The following is a 23,743-nucleotide window of genomic DNA, read 5'->3' as shown; positions in this document are numbered from 1 at the left end:
ACATATACATATACGCCTATATAATTACCCACCACCCCGGGGTACATCAGGTGAATCCGTGCCATAGGTCACCACTGATGTTTATTATTTTTATATTCATTCATTCTTGTTGTTGTTTCGGTGTTAACAGTAACAGTGGACCTGCCAACTGAAGATTACACTAAAGAAGATATTCTATATTGGTTTACTAATCACCGCCCACGAATTCCGCAACTCATTGCCGAAGTATTTAGATTCGCACTCGGAATTCATCAAGAAAAGGTAAATTGAAACATAGACCTTGACTTTTAAGGTCTATGATTGAAACAAAATTAACGACGTATTAAACGTTTAAAGCAGGAGGATTGTCACATGCGCACGCGCAGGAGTCCCAACACACGCTAAAAACGCAAAGGCTCATGGGTACTTGTTAGTAAACAATAACACGCTATGGCCATCTGACGCATGCGTAGGCGACGACTCCTCTGCTTTAATTAAATTCGTATACTTCAATGACTTATGAGCCATATGCTCATGATAATGAAGGAAGTACTTGGGGGGCAATCGGGCCGAATCGAAGGTCATATGTCATTTCGTTATTATGACTATAATGCTATTAGGATACAGAAAATGGGGTGAACTGAACAATTCGGAAATTTCTCTTCATATTCTGAAATTTTGCCATGTTATGGAAGGATATTATATTATTTGTAAAGTGAGTCCTATTAAAAATGTTTCATTATTTTTTTTTTATTTTTTCCCAGATTTTTTTGTATTTCATCTGTAATCTCCCAGAATGCATTGCTCATGTATTTAGTAAAATTCTTCAAAACAAAAAAACGTCACCAAAAAACAGAGAGGGTTTGCATTATTGTTGATTAATGGATATCTGTTGCTTTCTTCCAAGGCTGGAGATTTTGGAGGTGAACGAAGCAGCGATGATACCTTCACGTACAGAAGGTTTGCCGCGATGATACCAATCTGTAAAGATATTACGTTTTCGTGGTCAAAGTTGAATACACTCTTGAACATTCCATGCCTTATGTTCTTAAATCATCATCTACCGCGCCGCCTACAGGCAGAATGGAGACTACTGTATTCAAGTCGTCTGCACGGGGAGAGCTTTAACACAATGGTGAAGGACATCTGCCACAAAGGGCCGACTCTATTGATAATACGAGATACAGATGGGCATGTGTTCGGTGGCTTTTCTGAGGAATCCTGGCAACCTAGCACACAATTTTACGGTATATTCTCTAAAATAAATATGAACAAATCAAGAAAATTTGCACCGATTTTAGTGACATGAAGACTCTTGAGTTATTGAATATAAGTTTTTTTTTTGCTCATACTTCACTGGTACTCACGCTAGTTAGAACGTTTCAAATTCCACAATGCAGCTGAAACGCTCCGTGGTTCATTCATGCCCAGCACGTGTACTGGCGGATTACTTCATCATAGGCACCCGATCGGAATAACTGACTGTTATAAGATAGTACAAACACCGTAATCAGACATCAGTGGATACCACTGCATGGGTCCTAGGCTAATTCAACTTTTAAAAAGAATATGTATTATTTATAGGGAACTTCAAGTAGGCTCAATTTTGACGTGGTGATAGCATCTTGCATTAAACAGATCGTTGATGACTTTATTGGACACGATACTCCATACATAGGTTGCGCCCTCTAGTGATGGAGCTCGTTTGTGACGTCACAATGGCGCATTGGATGGGTCATAGATAATGAATATCACCAATAGGCTTCACTGGAAAATGAGAATTACTTATTTGGATCTGATGATAACATTTCACTGATTATTTTTTTTTGCTTGTTTGCATTATTTTTTAAGGTTCGGCAATTAACTTTTTATTCAGCACAAAACCAGTAATGGAATTATTTGATGCCACTGGTAAGAATACAAGATACCAATACATAAATCATAAAGTTTCTACTTTGCCATGTGGTTTGGTAAGTCAACCGCAATTCAGACAATATAAAGACGAAGTGAACCATAGATTTTCCACGAAAAAATAGCCACTCAAACTGCTTCACAAATACAGTGCTTCTATGTTGAAAACCTGAGTGATGCCTTGTTACTATGTTAAAACCTTGAGTAATTCGTTGATTCTATGTTGAGTGATAGTTAGGTACTGTTGGCATGTTTTAACAAAGATTTCCTGATATAGTGTTGTGCTAAGAGATTAGATATTACTATTTTGAGAACTTAAATGAAGCATCATTGCTATGTGACATGCTTGTGGAAATAATGATGTGATGATGCAATCTTTAGCCACGTGTGTTACGTCACATGCTTGGGTAATATAAATACGATTGAAGCCTTTTTCAAGACGTGTTTTAAATTTTAATGAAAACTTGCAAAACTATCATATGTGCACTTTGTTCTTTTGCTCCACAGGGAATGGGTGGCCATTTTGAATATTTTGGTTTGTGGATTGATGGTGATTTCGTTACTGGTCATAGCATGCCCTCAACGACGTACAACAATGATCAACTCTCTTGTAATGAACAGTTTAATATTGATTGCGTAGAAGTATGGGGAGTTGGACCACCGCCTCCCTCCATGTTAGAGGTAAATCAATTATCAACCAATCAACACGTGCGTTAGATATAGAATATTCAATCAGAGTATTAAACGGAACTTGTGATTGGACTGGTGATTATTAACATTTTAATTTGCAATGATGATTAGTAATATTTACTTATTACATAACTGTATTATCATTTCAGTATGAACACCCACGTACCGGCAGTATATTGGATTCTAATGCAGAGGCATCGGCGCTACTGGAGCTGACAGGATCCTACAGAAAAAGTGAAGGATTACATGAAACAGACGACTCACCTGGAATAAAAACGTTGCCTATACTATAGATTATGTAACCCTAGATCAAATCAATGCTACCTGTCTTTCAAAACCCTCTAATATCGTATTTGCAGTTTTAAAGAACATCCAACTTGTCAGGGAGGCATATTTTCAAGAGTTCGGTGTAGTATATGGTATATGATGTAGTTATTGTTAATATCCAGTCTATATAATAAATGACAGTCAATCAATAAACTTTAAGTTCATGCAGTCCGTCAAAACATTTCGAGATTTATTAGTTTCCAATGGACGACTCAACAACCAAACGTTGCTGTTGCTTTGTTTTTTCATAAGCAACGACGTAACTGTGCCATCACAGAAGCGTTACTAGCGGGTATGGTATATAAAGGTATATTAAGTAAATGTTATTTAATTTTCAATATAATAGAAAATTCTATTGAAAAATCACTTTGATTGTTTTTCTTCCTACAATTGGTGGCGTGTTAATATGATATGTAGTTCGTCAGATTACGTTTCCACCCTACTAGTATCAGTAATGTATTTAAGAGTTTGGTTTTAATATTACATGTATTGTTAACAATTATAATCATACATGTATCATCTTTTCCCATTTTAATCGCGATACTAATATTGTATTGATAATATTTATAATATATGTATGTGTGAATCGTCTTATCCTGGTTCCAGTATAGTACTATTATCAGTACTAGACTGCATTTTAAGGTCTTGATTTTTAATAATCCTGGATTATGATACTTATGATATATGGATAATCTGATCCTGTTTCTAGTTCGACATTAGTATAAGTATTTTTGTAAGGGTTTGGTTTTAATAATACAAGTATTGTTATTATAAATCACGACTTTTGTCAAATAAAAGAATTTATATGTGAAAAAGTATTTAAAATATGTCGTGTGTTTCAATTCCTTTCAAAACATGATGTTTGTGGGGGGTTACAACAAATAATATCTATTAAAATCTCACAAGAAAGATTGTGCGTATTAAATTGACAATCTGAATATTAATTATTTTATTCATTTCAAGTGACACAGCAAAAAATATATATATAAAGTGTAGTCAAAAAACAAAACTACGCAAAATTATTTACGTATACATCTAATCTTGAATCTATCAAATGATCATTCTCTTGTTTGCGTGGATTTTGCGTATACTAGTCACAGTCAAAACAATATCATGTGATATCTAAACGTTGCACGTTTGCACACATTAAGTATTTTGCAAGAAAAAGGACCGTGTTAAGGGGTCTCAATTGTTTGAAAGTTCAACCGAAGTCATTCGGCGTCTTCCTTCATTCATACGTGCACTTGCATACGATTTCACGCACGATTCATGCTCATATGACTGTTGTTGGTTCCACAAACTGAGAGAGTCGTGTCCCAAGTGACAGGAGAGATGGGAGGACAAGGGAGTAAAGTTGAAGAGTGCTCTAGCAAATATGAAGCTGTGTTTAATGCTGCCGAGAAAGCCGAGCTGGGGCGAGTTTTCAACGTGATTTGCAGCGGTGATGGACATACAAATGTGAAGACAGCGTTTGGATTGAAATGTTTACAGGTAGAGTTGATCACGTTCATACAGACCACGTAAACATGCAGACGAGCGTAGAATTATCAACTATTCCTGCGTACATAGCTGTTTTTAAAAGTGATATTTACGAGGACATGATGGCTCCCATAGTTGAGGTATATACGCGTATATACGCGACTGTTTTGACGTCCTCAACGTTAATTAATTTGGGTCCAGTTTTCAACTTGCTGAGGAGCACCCAAAATCAAAGGGCGTATCTCAAACCACACCCACCACACCCTATCCATAAACAGACCCGACATGGTAGGTAAACGAATACCTACATTTTTACAGACCTGTGCACAGGACTACCAGTATCACCATCCAGTGCGGGTTATAATAATAATAATAATAATAATAATAATAATTATTACATATGTACTGCAGTTTATTTTGATTCGTCCCTGAAATCAAAATCGGTATTTTCACAACCCATATGCAAATGAGGTCTGAGAGCAAACAAAGTAGTCCCTTCAGGAGTACAGTTTTTCGGAATAAACAATATTTAGAAGTACGATATTTTCCCCCTTGGGGTACATGAATATACTTGCCGAGTGAAATGAAATTTGAACAACAGTAATGGTACTTTTAGGCAGTCACTTATTTTGGCCCAAACTAATTTGCATATCACCCATGCAATAATGTTTTCGGTATTTTCACGGTCGATATGCAAATGAACATGGTATTTTCATTGGCTACCGAACTATTTTTATTTTGTAAACACATTTTCATCTGCTATTTTTATCCAGTTCAAATCGTTCAACAACATTTTTGGCATGTCAGGTGTACATCACATGGAATACTACGATTGGGAGAACTTAATGTATGTTGACCACCTGGAAACTGAGTTTTATAAACCTTGAAGGGCTCTCAGAAGATCCACCAGCAGTAATATCAGCGATTACTATGCAGCCGCAACCATCAGCATCGAGATACCAGGTTTCTGCTGGCGACGTTGCGGCGTTACTCAGTTCCAAATAAAAATTACCAACGCCAAAAGAGCACCATTTTAACCGGTAATCAAGACTCAGTCAATCCACGACCAGCAAGCAACATCACACACGAAGTTGTAGCGTGCAGCTAAGCGACAACCGCTATCGACGAAAGTCATCCCGTCTGTGGAGTACTGCAGTTGCACGGCATGTTTGCCAATGCACAAATCTGTGGCGGAACTTTTAACTTCAACATAAACTGTGTATCATAGTCGTCCAGTTCAAGTTCTGGTTCTGCCGTGGTCCCAACTAAACGTCAACGAGTTATTTATTCGGACAGTGACTCAGATTAGACGTCGGATTATTTTAATTTTAAACAAACAGTGACACGCGTTCTCCGGGCGTTCTACACTGACACGCCCTGCTAGGGCATAACACTTATATTAGAACATATTAATGGGCAATGGGGTTCCCCGACCTAAATTCCATCCCGGTTTGCACGTTCTTTCTTTAATACGAAATAATCAAGTATGGAACATATGTAATAATAACAGAACCCAACACCCTCCCAGTGGCTTTCGTTGCGTGTGGAAGTTATTTTCACTCGAGATGCGGTGTATTCTGCTGTACTTTCACTTGCTTCGCTCGTGAAAGTATGGCCGCAGGATACACTGCATCACTCGTGAAAATAACTTCCATACGCAACGAAAGCCACGGGGAGGGTGTGGGGTTCTGTCATATAATAATAATAATAATAATAACTTTATTGCCTCCGTGTAAAAAGATTTACATGGGATAAGTACAGCAAAAAAGAGTTTTAAAATAATAAGATATATGTAAGAATTGTACAAAAAAAAAAAAGAACTTAACTAGTATTTAAATGTTAAATAAATCTTTTTGTTGTGTAAATATAATTGGCAAGTTCTATAATTATGCCAGGATTTTTGCTTGAGAGTATATATGTGAACTGTATATTTTTGTTGTTGGATGAAAGTAGTATCATAATTTAGTTTTCCCTGTGTGTGTTATATTTTGGGCTAAATGTTAAATGTTCTTCATCTTCAATTGAATTTGTGTCACAGTTATTGCATATTTTGTTTATAGGTTTCTTAGGAAAAGAATATTTGCCTTCCTCTATTGCCAAGTTATGGTTACTAATTCTTAATTTTGTCAACATTTTTAAGACTTGATACCAGTGCTTTGTTGACTGACTGTATTTCTATTATTAATAATGATAGTATCATCATTCGTCATCATTGGCCAGCTAATACTTGAGTAGATATTGACTAATCACATAGCTGGGCCTTGGAATGCATAAATTGAATTTTGAGTCACTCCATTCTCAAGACACATTGTGAGAGAAACATAAATGTGGTATATCCTTTCAAGATTGGTTCGAAAAATTGTTTATATGCCATACGATATACTTCCTTACTCTCAGCACAACAAACCTGTTCCCTTCATCTTTATAAATATTTATTAATTTCAATGGCAGTTGAATCCAGCCAATCAATCAATCAATCAACAAGCACAGTGCACATCGTCATTATTTGAAAACAGTCCAATGTTCTTCAATCAGCCAATAGAAACCTCATGTTCAGTATGAATTGTAAAATTTATAAAGATTTATAAAGTTGGGAATGAGTTTGTTGTGTTGAGAGTATTATCCATTCAGAATCATATTTTAACAGTGATATTGATAAGTAATTCATTTGAAAGCAAATAAACTGAATATATCAAAAATGTCTTACTTAGGGTATCTCAGTGTAAAATTATTTAATCTTCTTTTGAAACAAGAGTTACAATTACAATGTATGGATATGATACTTGAATGCCATTCACCCAGGTCCAATGTCATGGAATATATTCTTGGTGGCGGACATCCAGGCATTTTCACCGTATGGCAACCATCACGGTGAAAACAAAGGCCGAAAACTTTCAGAAAACGGTACTTTGGGATGGTTGTTGAGACTCTCCTGATTGCCCTGAACAGTGTAACAAGATTACCCCTGCGTGTGTAACGCATATAAATTTGATTGTTCAGGATTACTTCAAAGTTGAGTTCCTGTTGTTTTCTTGAATTTTCACCGGCACTTCACTCGGCGTTCCGCGTTCCTCAGCAGTGCGCACAGAGCCCATAGAAATACGTGGTACAGTGGTACGCGTCTTAGCAACGTGGAACGTCTAGATTTCCAGTCTCTGTCCCTCACATATGTAGTTTGCGCTTCTGTTTGTTATACTGCCCTCAATGGTATTTGTTATTATACACATCGACACAGATTGGGAAAAACTTGACAGCGGTGGGTTCTACCAGACCATATTTTAGCCTGGTACATAACAGAATTTTGTATCTCGGTTGTGTAGAGCCAGCCAATCACAGTTATTCTATGCCTTTGATTTTCTTTTGAATAAATGTCACCAAGTCCAAATATTAGCCAATTTCTCTGAGTAATATGGTTGAATATTTCCTCTTTATATTGTCTTTAACTTGGCACATTAGTTGAAGCCACTTAACATCTCAAGGAGATAAAAATCTAACCTCAATTAAGTAATTTGTATTTGTATTTTGTATTTGTATTTATTTATTTACACCAGAAAAAGAAAATATACATAACACAATTAATTTTTCCCTTTTACCACTGCAAAGGATTCTGGTGTGGGTCATGGAATTAGCTCATTTGAGCTAGTCCAGTCCTAGACCCGGAATAAGAAATAATATTGTACTGACGTGCAGATTATCATAAATTTATCATATACATATATTTTATACTACCAGTCAATTAGTCAGCTTGTCAATCAGTTAATCAGTCAGTCTGTTGTAGTGAGTTGTCAGCCAATAGTCGTATAATTAATCTGAATATTCAGATATAAGTTCAGCTTTCAGACAATTTTTAAAAAAAATATCTACTAATATTGGCATTTTGTAGTTCTGGTTCTAGTGAATTCCAATGCTTATTTGATGCAAACTTTATGTTATGCTGGGTTATAGAAAGTTTTGTTTTTGGTATAGAGAGGCTACCACTTCTATTTATTTTAGTGGGATAATTATGAGAAGGAGTGTTGATGTAGGTATCAGGACAGCGTGTGAAACAATTTTTATTTAAATCAAAAATATATAGACAAGAGTGGAATTTACATAGTTTATGAATGTCCAGAATTTGAAGAGAACGGAACAGTGTTGCAGAATGCGAGTTCCATTTTGAAAAAGTGATAAGCCGCACAAGTCTTTTCTGGAATCGTAGAATCGGTTCAAGAAGGGTAGGATAAGCGTTTCCCCATATTTCAACACAGTACGTTAAATGTGGAAGAATAGTCTGAGAGTGTGCCTCTCACAGTAAATAAATGCACCCTCTTGATGATAATTGCTATGTTCACACGGCAGCATTCTATCGGAGCCGAACTACTGCTTCTCCCACTGATTAACAGGAGATTATCTCCAATGCGTTCATACGGTCGGGAGCCGAACGAGAGCCGAGATCTGCCAGAGTTCGATTCAGTTCGATCAGAGCCAAGCGAAACAGTGCCCTCGAATAATGAGTATGAAAAAAAATGTACTGAAATCGATTTTGGTGTTGTATTTGTGTTGTTTCTTTACATGGCACGATGCTGGTGGGCTGGGAGAAAAAAAAAGTCGCGAGTCTGAGCATGGAGGTAGAAAAGACAATGCACTAGTGTTATTATTTAGGTACATGTACTCGTACCTCGAATAAACAGGAAACACGCCAGCTAAAATGTGTTACAACCCATTATTTATTGTCATGCAAAATTATCATTTTGTAATTATTCAACTGTTAGTGATATCTAAACTACTAGTACTATGAAGAATCACAGTCCCTCTATCCTCTATACCGGTATATCATAGAGGGACTGCGGAAGAATCTAAACCTACTAGATCGCTTCTACAATTTTTTCTTTCATGTCTTTAAAAAGTTTCTGTTTAGTCGTTCTTTCAAGTTCTCGTTGAATAATGTCGTACGCCATTTTTCCCGTTTCCATTTGAGCTATCAATCTATCGCAGTGGCAAGTAATTCTTTGCTCTGCCAAGTGTAAATTAGGGCACGTACCTCTTCTTTAAGCCGGAAATTGCGTGAAATTACGAAATATGTTGTCTCCGCCATAATTGAAATGATAGGTTACTTGAAGAAGACGATTGAGGGCGTGCTTTCGGCTCCGATAGTTGGGCCCTGATGCGTTTACACGATCGGAGCCATGTCGGGACTCAACCCTATCGGAGTTGAACACTGAGGGTTTAGTGGAGCCTAACTTGGCTCGAGCCGGCTCGAGCCGAACGCGTTCACATGGCTATTTTTGCTGGCTGGAGCCGTAGGGCTCTGATAAAATGCTGTCGTGTGAACGTAGCAAATATGACACCAAATTTAAATCTTATACTCTATTGAGAGGAATCATGATTGTTGTTGAGCACAATCTTGTTGGATGGCTATCTGTATTTACCATCTGCTCCATTGACCAGAGGAAAGAATGGTCAGTTTGGCGGAAACACAAGACTAAATGACGAAAGTGCTATACATGTACGTAAACTGTCAATGTAAAGACGCCCATCCTCTATACAACAAATTCTAAAATGTTAAAAAAAGTCAAAATCATGATTATATTTAATACTTTAGCTTATCCAGTTATATATTCATGCATGTTGAGTACAAACACTGATAACTTTAAAAAAGAGGGATTGTTTACATCCTTTAAAGATCAAACTTACGAGAATTCATTTCTATTCAGTTTGATTATTTGTCACTGATTCGTGCAACACCCAAAGTTGTCATCACTCGTCATATTGGACCCATACTTGCGAATACGTGATGACCACCACCCTTTAATTATTTTGTCAATCAGGAAATAATTAATTGATAATTCATGCAAAAACATATGTTTAATTAACTAACATTTTAAAATTGTCTGTATTAGGTATATTTCATAAAACTCGTGCCATTTCTAAACTGAAATAACAGAAGCCACCTACATGTACATATAAGTGTATGATCTCATATAATATGACCTATGACCTTAATCTTTTCACCATTCTTGCCCATATTTTTCACCACTTTTTTCTTATATTCTTCAATATTTCTGGAAATGAGCCCTAATTATGGAGCCAACAGACAAAATTTAAGTCAGTTGTCAGCTTTTATTTAAAACAATTTGGCTATTTTTGCTCTAATCTTCTGAAGGAAAGTGCAGACTATCATCGGGACTATATTGTGATTATGTGATGAAAAATGGGATCCGGTGGTGAAAAGGTTAACCTTGATCAACCTTTGTTTTTTTGATTTTCTAGGACTACATTGGTGACCGACTCTCAGATAAAATTATAACAAGACTTCACGCAGAAATGTGCAACATGCTATCATCCAGTAGTGAAAAACACTCCATTGTTACCATGGAAATGTTTACTATCACCATGGCATTTCTACTGAAAGGCACAATAGAGGAGCAAAGTTGCATAATCCATCACTTAGCAACCGAAAATAATGACTCTGTATCTTCACAAGACATGTATGAGGTGATGAGTTGTTTTCACATAATTGATTGTTATACTGCAATGTGCACTCATTTCTGATGACGTCATAAAGCATTATGTAATGTAATTAAATATTCATTAGGTAATTAATTAAACCACAATCATGTAGAGATAGATTTGGCTATTAAGATTGCATTCTTGTAGTTAGCCTGACGAGGTTGCGTTAGTTGCACCCTCCACGGTTCTCCAAACCCAACACATGCATGTCAGCACAATGTAGTTTTTCACTTCCCCTACAATTTTTTATCAGTACCATTCAAACTGCAGAAACGTCAGGTAGCGACAGCCATCAAAGAATAACCATTCATGGCAGAGATTATTTGTTTGTTGACATAACGTGTGGAAAATTTCCGCCCAATGTTTATCATCTTGTTAGAAATGCAGTATTGATGTTGCCGACGAGACACACACTATTCTGTCAGGCATTAATGAGGTCTGATGCCATTTGGCCGGCGAGGGCGCTACTCACGATTACATGTCAGCCTATTATGTAGTGTGACCAAATCAAAACCACAACAACAAATCAAGGTGGATGATTTTTAAAAGTATTATTCTTGTCTTGGCAAATTGTCCAATTTCAGTTTCATGAATAGTGCTATAGCACCGCTATATTGTTAGTAAATACATTTGTAACAAACTCTATTGTCAAGAAGTGTACATGTATTCAAAAATTACAATATGTCATCAGTTGTGAATCAGTTTTAAATATTGAGTCGTAGTCACAATTGTATATCCGAGTCTGCTTGCTGGGATAGAATCTGAATATGGCAATAGTTTCACCTTCATCTACAGTATCTACTTCTATTTCCTTCTTTTAGTTTGTTAGTGATATCATTCATTATGTGGAGGATGCCTTGCAGCCTATAATAGAAGCAAAACATTGGCAACTCAAAACAACACCTGAATCCAATGATAGATTTGCTAGATATCTTGTTAAAGACTTATTCTGGAAAGGTAATATTGTATTTTGTTCTACTGTTAATGCATACACAGAAAATGCGTTTAAAATATGCTCAGCGGCTGTTTCACCCCTACTTTGTCGGCAAAATTTTGTCTTGTAAACATAGACTTTGCATACCCCCCAAATTCAAATCTGGACTTGACAATCAGTTCTAATTCATTGTTCGATCAAGTACATGATTTTTTCATTTGCTAGTATGATTCAAGGTGTGTCAACACTTTCTGCGATCCATGTGCTTGAATTGCTGACACTATAGATGTAACCAAGTCTACACTATACAGTGTATGTACAACAAATATGAATGTGTCATTAGAGTGCTCTAAAGTGACTTGGCAATGATTTACAACACTTCAAACTCTACAAGAAATCACAAAACAAAGCATGCTTGTGGCTTTAAATAAATTTACTATGGATGCCAAAATGAAAACTTTGATAAGGTCTGAGGTGAACCTTGGTGAACTGGTTAGGCTAAGGCCATGGTAAACCAGCCAGACTAGAACCATAGTGAATTGACCAGGCTAAGGTCATGGTAAACCAGCCAGACTAGAACCATAGTGAACTGGCCAGGCTAAGGCCATGGTAAACTAGCCAGACTAGAAACCACAGTGAACCGGCCATGCTAAGGCCATGGTAAACCAGCCAGACTAGAACCATAGTGAACATTCCAGGCTAAAGTCATGGTAAACCAGCCAGACTAGAACCATAGTTTGATTTGATTTATTTCACCAATAATAATAACAATTCTAGTAATCTTATAATAATAATAATAATAATAATAATTTCTTGGTGTGGACCACAGAGGTAGTTCATCCGAACTAATCTAGTCTGTGGCCCAATCCTAACCAATATACATTTCTATGCAGGCTATATATATATGTATATATACGTGCACACACATACATATATACACATACAAACAAAAAACAAAATCTCCAGAAATAAATAAGTAAAATAATAATAATAAAAAAAAAATGAGAGAAAAAAAGAAAGAAAAAAAAAATGGAGCTGTTAATGCGCTACTCTGCACATCATATTATTAGTGGAACAATCGTGGGCAAGTACAAATAAAGTTTAGCTGCAAATAATATTTGTATCATACATATGATAAAGCTAGTATTTAAATATTAAAGTATGTTGTTCAGTATATGTTGTTTTAGGGAACTTTTGAAAGTTATTCTATTAGTAATTTGTTTGATTGGCTCAGGTAGAGAATTCCAATGTTTTACGGCTGTATATTTTAAAGTATGTTGGGAAAGTGAAAGATTCATCCTGGGGACATAGTAGTTATTACCTGACGCAAGTCGTGTTGGATATAAATGAGGTAGAGGGGAGAAATAGTCATTGATAGTATGGGCATAGCGGTTGCTTTTCAGATCATAAATGAACAGACATATCTTAAATTTACACAACTTGTGAATATCAAGTATGCCCAGTTTTTTAAATAGAGGGGCAGTATGTGCATTGTAAACAGCAAATGAGATAAGCCGTACAACTTTCTTTTGCAAAAAAAGGATAGGCTCTAATAGTGTATGATAGGCGTTTCCCCATACTTCTAAACAATAACTAATATGCGGGAGAATCAGGGAATTGTATAACAAAAGTAAAACTGATTTGGGCACATAATGTCTGATCTGGGAGATAATACCAACTTTGTGGGCAATTATTTTTTTTACTTTTTCAATGTGAGGTTTCCAGTTGAGGTGCTGGTCAATGGACACGCCAAGATAATTGATTGAACAACGCCCTCTATCTCAAACCCATTTATATCCAAGCTGCCCTCAATGCCCAGGTGTTTATGAGGCGTTTTAATAGTCATGCATTTGGTTTTTTCTACATTGACTGTAAGTTTGTTGGCACTGCACCATTCACAGACTCTTTGAAAATCGTTGTTAGTATGTGCAAGTTTGATTGTGTTACTTTTAATATACTGAAAGAGGTTAGTATCGTCTACAAATAGGCGAAAGTCAAAAGCATTAGTTGAGTTATTGATATCATTTATGTAAATTAGGAATAAAAGTGGGCCAAGAATCGATCCTTGTGGAACACCACACTTTATTGGTTTATATGTAGATGTAATATTGTTAATTTTCACTGATTGATAACGGACAGAAAGGTAGTTTTTAAACCAGAGTAGCGGGAGCCCTCTGATCCCATAATATTGTAATTTGTGGAACAGAATATTGTGATCTATAGTATCAAAGGCTTTTTTCAGGTCGATAAAAATTCCAAAAGTAATATAACCTTTGTCCAGTTTCTCGGCTATGTCTGAGATCAGGTCGGCTAGGGCAAGTGTTGCGCTGTGTTTTTTACGAAAACCAAATTGTGTTTTGATAAGTATACTTTTTTTCTCTATGAAATTAATCAGCTGTTTATTAACAATTGATTCAACAATTTTACTAAATGTAGGCAGGATAGATATGGGTCTGTAATTGTTGGTATCTGTAGTAGGTCCTTTTTTATAAATTGGGGTAATTTTAGCAGTTTTGAGAGAGTCTGGAAAAATGCCTTGGCTCAGTGAACAATTGATAATATGTGCGAGAGGATGAGAGATTAGGTGCGCGGCGTCTCTTGCTAGTTTTGGGTGAATGCTGTCATGTCCAACAGATTTTTTCGGGTCAAGGGAAATAATTTCTTTGAAAACGTCGATGTCGCTTACAGGATGAAAGAAGAAAGAGTTCAGAAAATTGCCAGTGAGGTAATCAATGAAATCACCAGAGCTAGTAATTTGAGCGGCAAGATTTGAACCGATATTAACAAAGTGGTCATTGAACTCATCTACAATATCTTTACTAGTGGTCAGTATTTTGCCAGAATTGCCTGAAATTAATTTCTGTGGAACGGTTGAACGATTAGACTTATTAAGGACTTCGTTGACCACTTGCCATGTTTTGTTGCTATTGCCACGGGATGCTGAAAATTTGTTTGAATAATACCGTTTCTTGGCCAATTTTAGTAATTTAGTTAACAAGTTTCTGTAGGTTTTATATTTATTTAACAAACTGATATCAGTTGGTTTGTTTTTCAATTTGCCAAATAATTTATGTTTGGTTTTGACCGATTTAAGGAGACCTTGGGATAGCCAGGTTTTTTGAAGAGATTTAGATTTAACGTGAATGGTTTTAATTGGAAGATGTTTAGATGAAATACCGTAGTAAATATTATAAAATAATGTGTACGCGACATTAGGATCGGTACAATTATAAACTGACTGCCAAGATGCATCACTTAAGTCGGTCAAAAACCGGTGTTTATTATAGTGGGAAAAGTCGTATTTCTGAACATGATTATCTGTCTGAAACACGTGATTAAGACGTTCAATGACACCAAATATGGGGTAGTGGTCAGTAATATCGGTTTGAATAGTACCGCAATCGAAGAAATAATTTGTAATGTTAGTAAGGAGGTGATCGATGGTCGTGCTTGTGTTGTCAGTGACGCGTGTTGGGATGTTAATTACCTGGGTAAAATTGTAAGTACTTGTTAATGTTAGATATTGGGAGGCAGATGGTGAATCTGAAGAGGTGTCAATGTTCACATCGCCAAGGATAATGCATTCATTACCACTAGCAGACAGCTGATCTAGACATGCTTCTAAACTGTTGAGGAATTCTGAATAGGGAGTATTGGGTTTTCTGTAATTAACACCTATGATAACTGTTTTGTTGTTAATGGTAGTTTCCACAAAGACCGATTCACAGTGCATAATATTAATGTTAATAGGGGTGAAAGACAAAGAGCTATGAATGTACAGTGCCACACCACCACCCCGTAAGTTATCTCTGTGATTGGTGATCAAGTTGTAAGCTGGAATATTATATAAATCGCAATTAGTTTCAGAATGCAGCCAGGTTTCACTGAGGCCAAAAAACATAAATGTTCTCTCCAATACATTAAGAAAAGTTGTTAGCTCATCAATAGTGAACATTCCAGGCTAAAGTCATGGTAAACCAGCCAGGCTAGAACCATGGTGAACCAGCCAGACTAGAATCATAGTGAACCGGCCATGGTAAACCGGCTGACTAGAACCATAGTGAACCAGCCATGCTAAGGCCATGGTAAACCAGCCAGACTAGAACCATAGTGAACCGGCCATGCTAAGGCCATGGTAAACCAGCCAGACTAGAACCAAGGTGAACCAGCCAGGCTAAGGCCATGGTAAACCACCCAGACTAAAACTATAGTGAACCGGCCAGGCTAAGGCCATGGTAAACCAGCCAGACTAGAACTATGGTGAACCGGCCAGGCTAAGGCCATGGTAGACCAGCCAGACTAGGACCATGGTAAACCAGCCAGACTAGGACCATAGTGAACCGGCCAGGCTAAGGCCATGGTAAACCAGCCAGACTAGGACCATGGAGAACTGGTCAGGCTAAGGCCATGGTAAACCAGCCAGACTAGAACCATGGTGAACCAGCCAGGCTAAGGCCATGGTAAACCAGCCAGACTAAAACCATAGCGAACCGGCCAGGCTAAGGCCATGGTAAACCAGCCAGACTAGAACTATGGTGAACCGGCCAGGCTAAGGCCATGGTAAACCAGCCAGACTAGAATCATGGTGAACTGGTCAGGCTAAGGCCATGGTAAACCAGCCAGACTAGAACCATAGTGAACTGGCCAGGCTAAGGCCATGGTGAACCAGCCAGACTAGAACCATAGTGAACTGGTCAGGCTAAGGCCATGGTAAACTAGCCAGACTAGAACCATAGTGAACTGGTCAGGCTAAGGCCATGGTAAACCAGCTAGACTAGAACCATGGTGAACCGGCCATACTAAGGCCATGGTAAACCAGCCAGACTAGAACCATTGTGAACTGGTCTGGCTAAGGCCATGGTAAACCAGCCAGACTAGAACCATTGTGAACTGGTCTGGCTAAGGCCATGGTAAACCAGCCAGACTAGAACCATAGTGAACGGCCTGGCTAAGGCCATGGTAAACCAGCCAGACTAGAACCATGGTAAACCAGCCAAACTAAGGCCATGGTAAACCAGCCAGACTAGGACCATGATATATAGAAGATAATATTTGGTAATCGTAGTCCTAAATAACTATTAAAAATAGCTCAGGCGTGTCAAGGAGGAAACTATATTCTGCCTTGGAACTGAAGAACCCCATGGAATTAACAAACAGTTCAACTCATTTGTTGAGCTCACTACCTATTGCGCGTTATTTGTTCTATTGTGGAATTTTTTGTGATTCTAATTTATAGTTCATGCGCGTTCTTACGTTCCTATGTTCTACCTGTACGTTTTAACATTTTCTTCTATGTTATCGATAAAGAACCACTGCTTGAAACGTCTAGCTATTTTTAATAGTTATTTAGGACTACGATTACCAAATATTATCTTCTATATATCATATTTATCAGTCCGAGCAGCATTTATTTATTTATTTATAAGACTAGAACCATGGTGCTTCTTGGTGTTCTAGAGCAAAACTGTCTAGATGTTGAAACATAGGAGTCAAATTATATTAGTATCAAAGGGGGAATAGATCAGTGTAAGAATGCAAGTTGCAACATGACCAAGTGCATGTTTGATTTATTGAAGTGCATTACTTCTCATTGCTGATATATTATTGTTTTCTATAGCTGGGAAGCATGATGCGAGTACAGCAAGGGGTATGTGATTGAGAAATAAATAAATCACAATATTAGTGCTAGCCATTAAATAATGATAGTTCATCAATAGTTGTATTCCAAGGTTCATCAGTAGAACATATATCATATATAAGGAATATACATATATCATATATAAACATATAAGAATTTTTAGCTCTCATTGATAGCCAGCGGATACTTATGTACTGTCTGTTCATCTGAGCAACATATGTGTGACCACAATACATGTATATCAAGATTCAGTCAAAATCATGCATACTGAGCAGTCATATACTATTGGAATATTGCAAGATCTGATTAGATTTGGTTACAAATTTGAAAAAGGATGGAATTCTTGTTTCATTGATATTACAAGAACCAGTGCTCAGATTCACATGATTTTTTTCCTTAATGCACTCACTTCGCATAGGTTTTTCAAAATGGCCATTCTTTCATTAAGTGGGAAGAATTTTGTTCATCATATTGTATTCAGACTATATTTACATGTACCTTAAATTATCAAATTTTCAGCTTGAAGATGTATCCATTGAAATATCTGAGACATAATCGAACACGTGTTTCCCCAGGCAATACTGCAGAATCGTCTGTGGGCAGCGATTGGGTTACCAGTGTTTTGAATGCAAAAAAACAGTCTTGAGTTGGCAATTTGTTCCTGTACATATTTGTAACAGTATCTATATTTGTAGAAGTAACAATGGTGTTTATACATTTGTAATTCATTTTCCATCCTCATAATCCTACATTGCAAGGCTGACAAAACTACTAGACTTGCAAAATATGCAGTGATCATTATATGTTGTTACATATAACATTATTGTTGCTAGCCAGATTTTTTTAGTTCACCAACTAGCAACCTAGATATTTTATTTAATCCCCATTCACTAAATTTAATTGCCATGGTGACCAAAATGGTCACAAATCATAGTCATGGTCATGTTATTTTCAACCATCATTTGAAATTTATAAAACGTTTATGAATATTGATGCCTTCATGAAATTCTCTGTATTTACAAATTTCTATGTTGAAACTGCAATGTTCCTTGGATTGGTTGAAATGATCACAGGTGCACTATGGGTAGATCAGATCCCATGATGCAACTATCACATCATCCATTTCATTCACAGTGTAGCTTAGACTTCTACAAAACAGATTCAACTTTGGGGATTATATTAATTAATAATTAATGACATCCATTTTTGATGATATCATGTAATGGTTGCCATAGTAATAAATTGATTCATTAATAGGTTCGTGGGTTAATTACTTTGGTCACCATTTAAAATCAAACTGCAGAATTTTTGCATATAAATGACGTCATCATCATCAAACTCGTAATGATATGAGCATAAGTTTATTAATACAAAAACTACTGCCCCCTATTTCTGAATTATAGATGTAAGTGTAACTACAGATCTACCGGATAAGTCCTACTCCCCGGATGACATCCAGATATGGCTGGAATCAAAACCACACTTTGCTGAAGTGTTTACTGAAGTGTTTAGATATGCATTCAAATTTCAAATGGCAAAGGTAAGTCCAATTTTCGATTGCCATTTAATAAAAACAAAAGTATAATGTGATTTTGTTCGTTGGTGGCAGTATTCATTAAGTAGAAAGAGTTATAATGTATAATTCCTTTTTATCCCTTCAGACACCTGAATCAACTTTTTTTTTACCTTTCATAAATTAATTTATGATCACAAGCAGTAGGCCATTGGGGAATTAGTTTATGTGGTCCAATAAATGTATTTAAATTTGTAAAAATTCTAGAAAAATCAGATTCTATTCCGCTCCACTTACTGGCATGTTGTTTTTTTGCAGAGTGTAGTGACTGCCTCCACAGATGCCTACCAATCAGTCGACATCTTTCCTCTATGTCAAGATGTGAAATTTATATGGAATAAACTACAAACGCTACTAGACATTCCGTCAATGTTAATGTTGAACCAACATTTACCCGGGAAACTGAAAACCGAATGGAGGTTGTTATTTTCCACCAGATTACACGGTGAAAGCTTTGCGACATTCTTGCAACATATTACTTTGAAAGGACCTACGATTATTCTAGTCAAAGATCATGATGGTCACATGTTTGGTGGGTTTGCATCGGAGGAATGGAAAACACAGGCGCAATTTTATGGTAAGAGTTCATTGCACCATTTGGAGCTTATTCAGTAGTCATGAACTTGATTCGAAGTTGTGTACAATGATAAAATGGCTTGTCTAGCCTATACATTGGGGGTGAATTGTCATAGTAATCATTTATAGGGTGTGCAATTTGGATTCTCGCTGTAGATTTATTAGTATTATTTAAAAAATAAGGAAAATGTATATTTCCTTGTATATTTTACATTGATTTGTCACCATGCACCGGTAGTGTAGTGGTTGTTGCATTGGCCCCATTAACAATTGGTCAAGAGTCAAGAAAAAAGAGTCAAGGGATGACACCGGAACTATGATCTGGTATGGAAATATTAAAGAGGCCATAGCTGTCTCAAACTCATTTTTAGTTAATTATACGTTTCAAGACTTTATTTTTCCTTGACTTCATATAACTTGCAATAAACAGCAATAACAATGGATTATTGCTATTTTACACATTATGTAACTTACTGAAAATTAAAACAAAATGGTGCCGTCCACTGTTCAAGAAACATGGTATAGTAAGCCTGCTGTGACAAACTTATCATGAAAACAGTATTTTATGTTGAAAAACATCAAATAAATGTTAGTTTTAAGGTAGCGAGGCTATTATTTGTGTTGAAAATTACGATTTTCAAATTTATTTATTAATTGATGAAATGCACTATAAACTTTCATATGATAAAGTCAACATAACATAGAATGTCATGTAAGTTGGTTAAAATGTATATTTTCTGAAGGGAAGCAAGGCAGCCTCAGTAGTGTTTTCTAAAATCAACAACACAGGTTTAATCTGTGTGCCTATAAGTTTCAAAGATAAACTCAAGACAAAGCAATGTTAGGATGTGTTATCAGTAGCTATCTGACACACAATGAGTGTTTCCAAACATTCGAGTGGTTTGTCTCCGCCCCTGTTTGTTTCACAGATTAGTCATTTGCATATGAATGTGTCAGACACAAGGTCACACAGCCACTGAAAATAAATCATTGATTTTGGTGTTTTCATATGCCGAATTTATCCAATTATAGCTATCCCATTCCTTTATTTTTGACTCCCATGTGCGAAGCACAAAATGGGAGTCTTTGCAGTTAGTGTGTCTGTATGTATGTGTGTGTGTATGTTTGTATGTGTGTATGTGTGTATGTGTGTGTGTGTGTATGTGTGTCCGACTGTTCCACTGCTATCTCAAGAACCATACATCGGTTTTTGATGAAACTTGGTGCATAGATGCTCTGGGCCAATGCGCAGATTTGATTAGGTTTTGGTAAAAATCCATGCTCGTTAATTACCTAATTTGCATGATAATTAGCTAATTTTTAGCTGTTCTATGACTGTTCCACTGATATCTAAAGAACCACTCATTGGATTTTGATGAAACTTGGTACATAGATGCTCTGAACATATGCGCAGATTTGATTAATTTTTGGTAAAAATCCGTGCATATTAATTACCTAATTTGCATGATAATTAGCTATTTTTTAGTGGTTCCATGACTGTTCCACTGATATCTAAACAACCACTCATTGGATTTTGATGAAACTTGGTACATAGATGCTCTGAACATATGCGCAGATTTGATTAATTTTTGGTAAAAATCCGTGCATATTAATTACCTAGTTTGCATGATAATTAGCTATTTTTTAGTGGTTCCATGACTGTTCCACTGATATCTAAACAACCACTCATTGGATTTTGATGAAACTTGGTACATAGATGCTCTGAACTAATGCTAGGTTTTGATTAGTTTTTGGTAATAATCCGTGGATACTAATTACTTAATTTGCATAATGATTAGTCAATTTTCGGTTTTTCCACTGATATCTCAAGTACTAATCACCACATTTCAATGAAACTTGGTACATAGATGTCATACGACACTGCACAGACCTGATAGTTTTTATGGTAATATCAGTACATATTAATTACCTAATTTGCATAATTAATTAATTTTCAGCATTTGATATAAGTAGTTAGCATTACATTTCAATGAAACTTGGTACTTACATACTCAAGGACTATGCAGAGATTGATTGTTTTTGATAAATATTTGTGCATATTAATCACCTAATTTGCATAATTAGTTAATTTTCAGCTTTTCCACGGGTATCTCAAGTACTAATCATCACGTTTATTACAGAGTATTGCATACTAACCCCTTTGGTTAATGAAATTTTAATTTCATAAACAAATGGGATAATTGCCAATTATCATATAATACTGGTTAAATAAAATCGAAATAACAGTGGATAGCTCCCGTAGGGGGCGTCCTTCCCCTGTCATCTGATTTGCATACTTCCATTTTTAACCACGAGATTGATTCACGGTTGAAATTTGGGCTTGCCAAAATATCATTGTTTTTGCGGTGGAAATACATTGTTACCACCCATCAACACAGCCACCGAACTATTAGTGTGTCAGGAAGCTCTTGTGGACATCAAGAACTTCGTACTTAGTCACCTTGAGTAAAAAATTGTAGTTTTAGTAACGAAACTCAAAAGCCCGCCTTCAGTTTCAAGATGGCGGAAAATATGGATACCGGAGAGTTGAACACCGTTCATCCCCCAGCACTTCGGATTCAAACACTTTCGGACGAAAGTGTGAAGAGTGCCATATATCGATGCTCACTTACGATGATCACCGTATTTGCATTCCATGTGGCAGAAAATGTAATGGGCACATCAACTGCGGTGTTTGCCTCGCCTGGCCGATAGAAACTTGGAACTGGGATTCCCGCCTACGCAAGTCAACGGGAAAATCAGGAAAGAAGAAATCCAAAAAAACGTCATTTGGAGGAGTCTTCGGTTTCATCGGTACCTACCAACGCTGAGGACGAACTATTGGCAGACGAACCCAGCCAAAAACGTCCAAAGGAGACTGACAATGAGCAAAGTGTTATAGCTCATTTACAGAACAAGGTGGATCTACTGACCAGAAAAATTAAAGTTTTGGAAAACCCAGTAGACGAAGAGGTACCACCAAAAGCATGGAGTGTCAGCGCTCTCCAGGCGGAAAAGAAAAAATCCTACACAACAGTGGTGCGAGAAAATGTTGAAGACGCACTGGCTGAGGCAGGCGTGATTTTTTCTACTGAAGATGCTACAAGCAACGCGGGGGAGGCCGGCTCGTCGAAAACCACAACAGCGAGTGGTACCGACAAGGAGGACCCCGAATTCAAAATCCGCTCCGATGCTATCACGAAAGGTGCGGTTATGGTCAAGAAAATCTTACCTCTACCGATTCCACCGATGGCGGACGCCCCACGTTTCTCGATCGGTTTGTCTACACTGCCGAAAAAGGACACTTTTACGACTTCAGCAATGCTACCATGGTCTCCCCGACTGACACAGGGCGCTGCTATAACAACGCGTGATCGGAGGAGGCAAATGGGATCGTGAAGTTACCGAGAAAACCGCTACAGCCACCAAGGACGACTTCTTGGGGACTAACCGGGACGATTGGAGCAGACGCTACCAAAAAGTCATACCGCCCGCTGATGAGTGGAAAACACCGGTCGGTACCGACGCCAGCCTGCACGAACGACCTCTCGGCGTACAACCACCAGAACTGGAGCCATGCGTCCGGGAAATGGTCGCCGAAGGAAGTATAACGAAACATCCACTCGGCAAACCACAAGTTTACATCCCGTATTGCCTGTCCCAGTCAACGCTATGTAGATTGGAAAACAACGTTTGGGACACTTCTCTTGCATTAAGCCATAGAGAATTTTTCACTACTACTACACAAATTCAGTTAGCGAAATTCAAAACAGGCAACATCACCAAGGATGAACTGTTTAGCACATTAGAGCCGCTGTTGGTCGCGACTAACGTCGTCGACGCTGACATAATACAGAGTCACCTCCAGTTACGAGCGACTATTCAACACTCTCGCCGTGCAGCAATTTGGTCCGCTATGCTAAAGACAGCCGCCAACGCTGAAATCAAGAACGAATTGGCGACGATCGATTTCAGAGGGACCAAATTATTCGACGGAAAACTCAGCGCTGTGAATTCTAAGTTGAATGAGAAAGCAGCGGCAAAAGTTAACCGTGTGATGATCGAAGGCGCCTTTAAAGCCAAGCAAGCCGCTAATAACAAACAGAGCATCGCGACCAAGGCGAAGCCAGTTAACCAAGCTACTACG

At 37.2% G+C, this 23,743-nt stretch overlaps 1 protein-coding gene and 2 long non-coding RNA genes across 3 annotated transcripts in view; all 3 read left to right on the top strand.

The window, feature by feature from the left end:
• The first annotated feature begins 1,163 nt into the window (after window positions 1-1,163).
• On the top strand, window positions 1,164-1,925 carry LOC144343164 (uncharacterized). Its single transcript, XR_013418899.2, has 2 exons — window positions 1,164-1,226; window positions 1,831-1,925. It is a non-coding gene; the product is annotated as an uncharacterized LOC144343164 (long non-coding RNA).
• A 593-nt stretch (window positions 1,926-2,518) lies between these two features.
• LOC144343162 (uncharacterized) lies at window positions 2,519-2,814 on the top strand. Its single transcript, XR_013418898.2, has 2 exons — window positions 2,519-2,571; window positions 2,730-2,814. It is a non-coding gene; the product is annotated as an uncharacterized LOC144343162 (long non-coding RNA).
• Window positions 2,815-4,127: 1,313 nt separating this feature from the next.
• LOC100376951 (MTOR-associated protein MEAK7-like) overlaps window positions 4,128-23,743 on the top strand; it is a 46,492-nt gene continuing 26,876 nt past the window's right edge. Inside the window, exons 1-5 of the mRNA XM_002741592.4 lie at window positions 4,128-4,398; window positions 10,636-10,860; window positions 11,697-11,832; window positions 18,851-18,987; window positions 19,279-19,597. Coding sequence (XP_002741638.2) covers window positions 4,240-4,398; window positions 10,636-10,860; window positions 11,697-11,832; window positions 18,851-18,987; window positions 19,279-19,597 — 976 coding nt within the window. The 5' untranslated portion in view covers window positions 4,128-4,239. The remainder of the gene's footprint in view (window positions 4,399-10,635; window positions 10,861-11,696; window positions 11,833-18,850; window positions 18,988-19,278; window positions 19,598-23,743) is intronic.

The sequence above is a fragment of the Saccoglossus kowalevskii genome, chromosome 6 (genome assembly GCF_978046115.1).
Source record: "Saccoglossus kowalevskii chromosome 6, keSacKowa6.1, whole genome shotgun sequence".
NCBI lineage: Eukaryota > Metazoa > Hemichordata > Enteropneusta > Harrimaniidae > Saccoglossus > Saccoglossus kowalevskii.
Note: the sequence above shows the minus strand (reverse complement) of the source record. Positions and strands in the feature narration are given on the sequence as shown.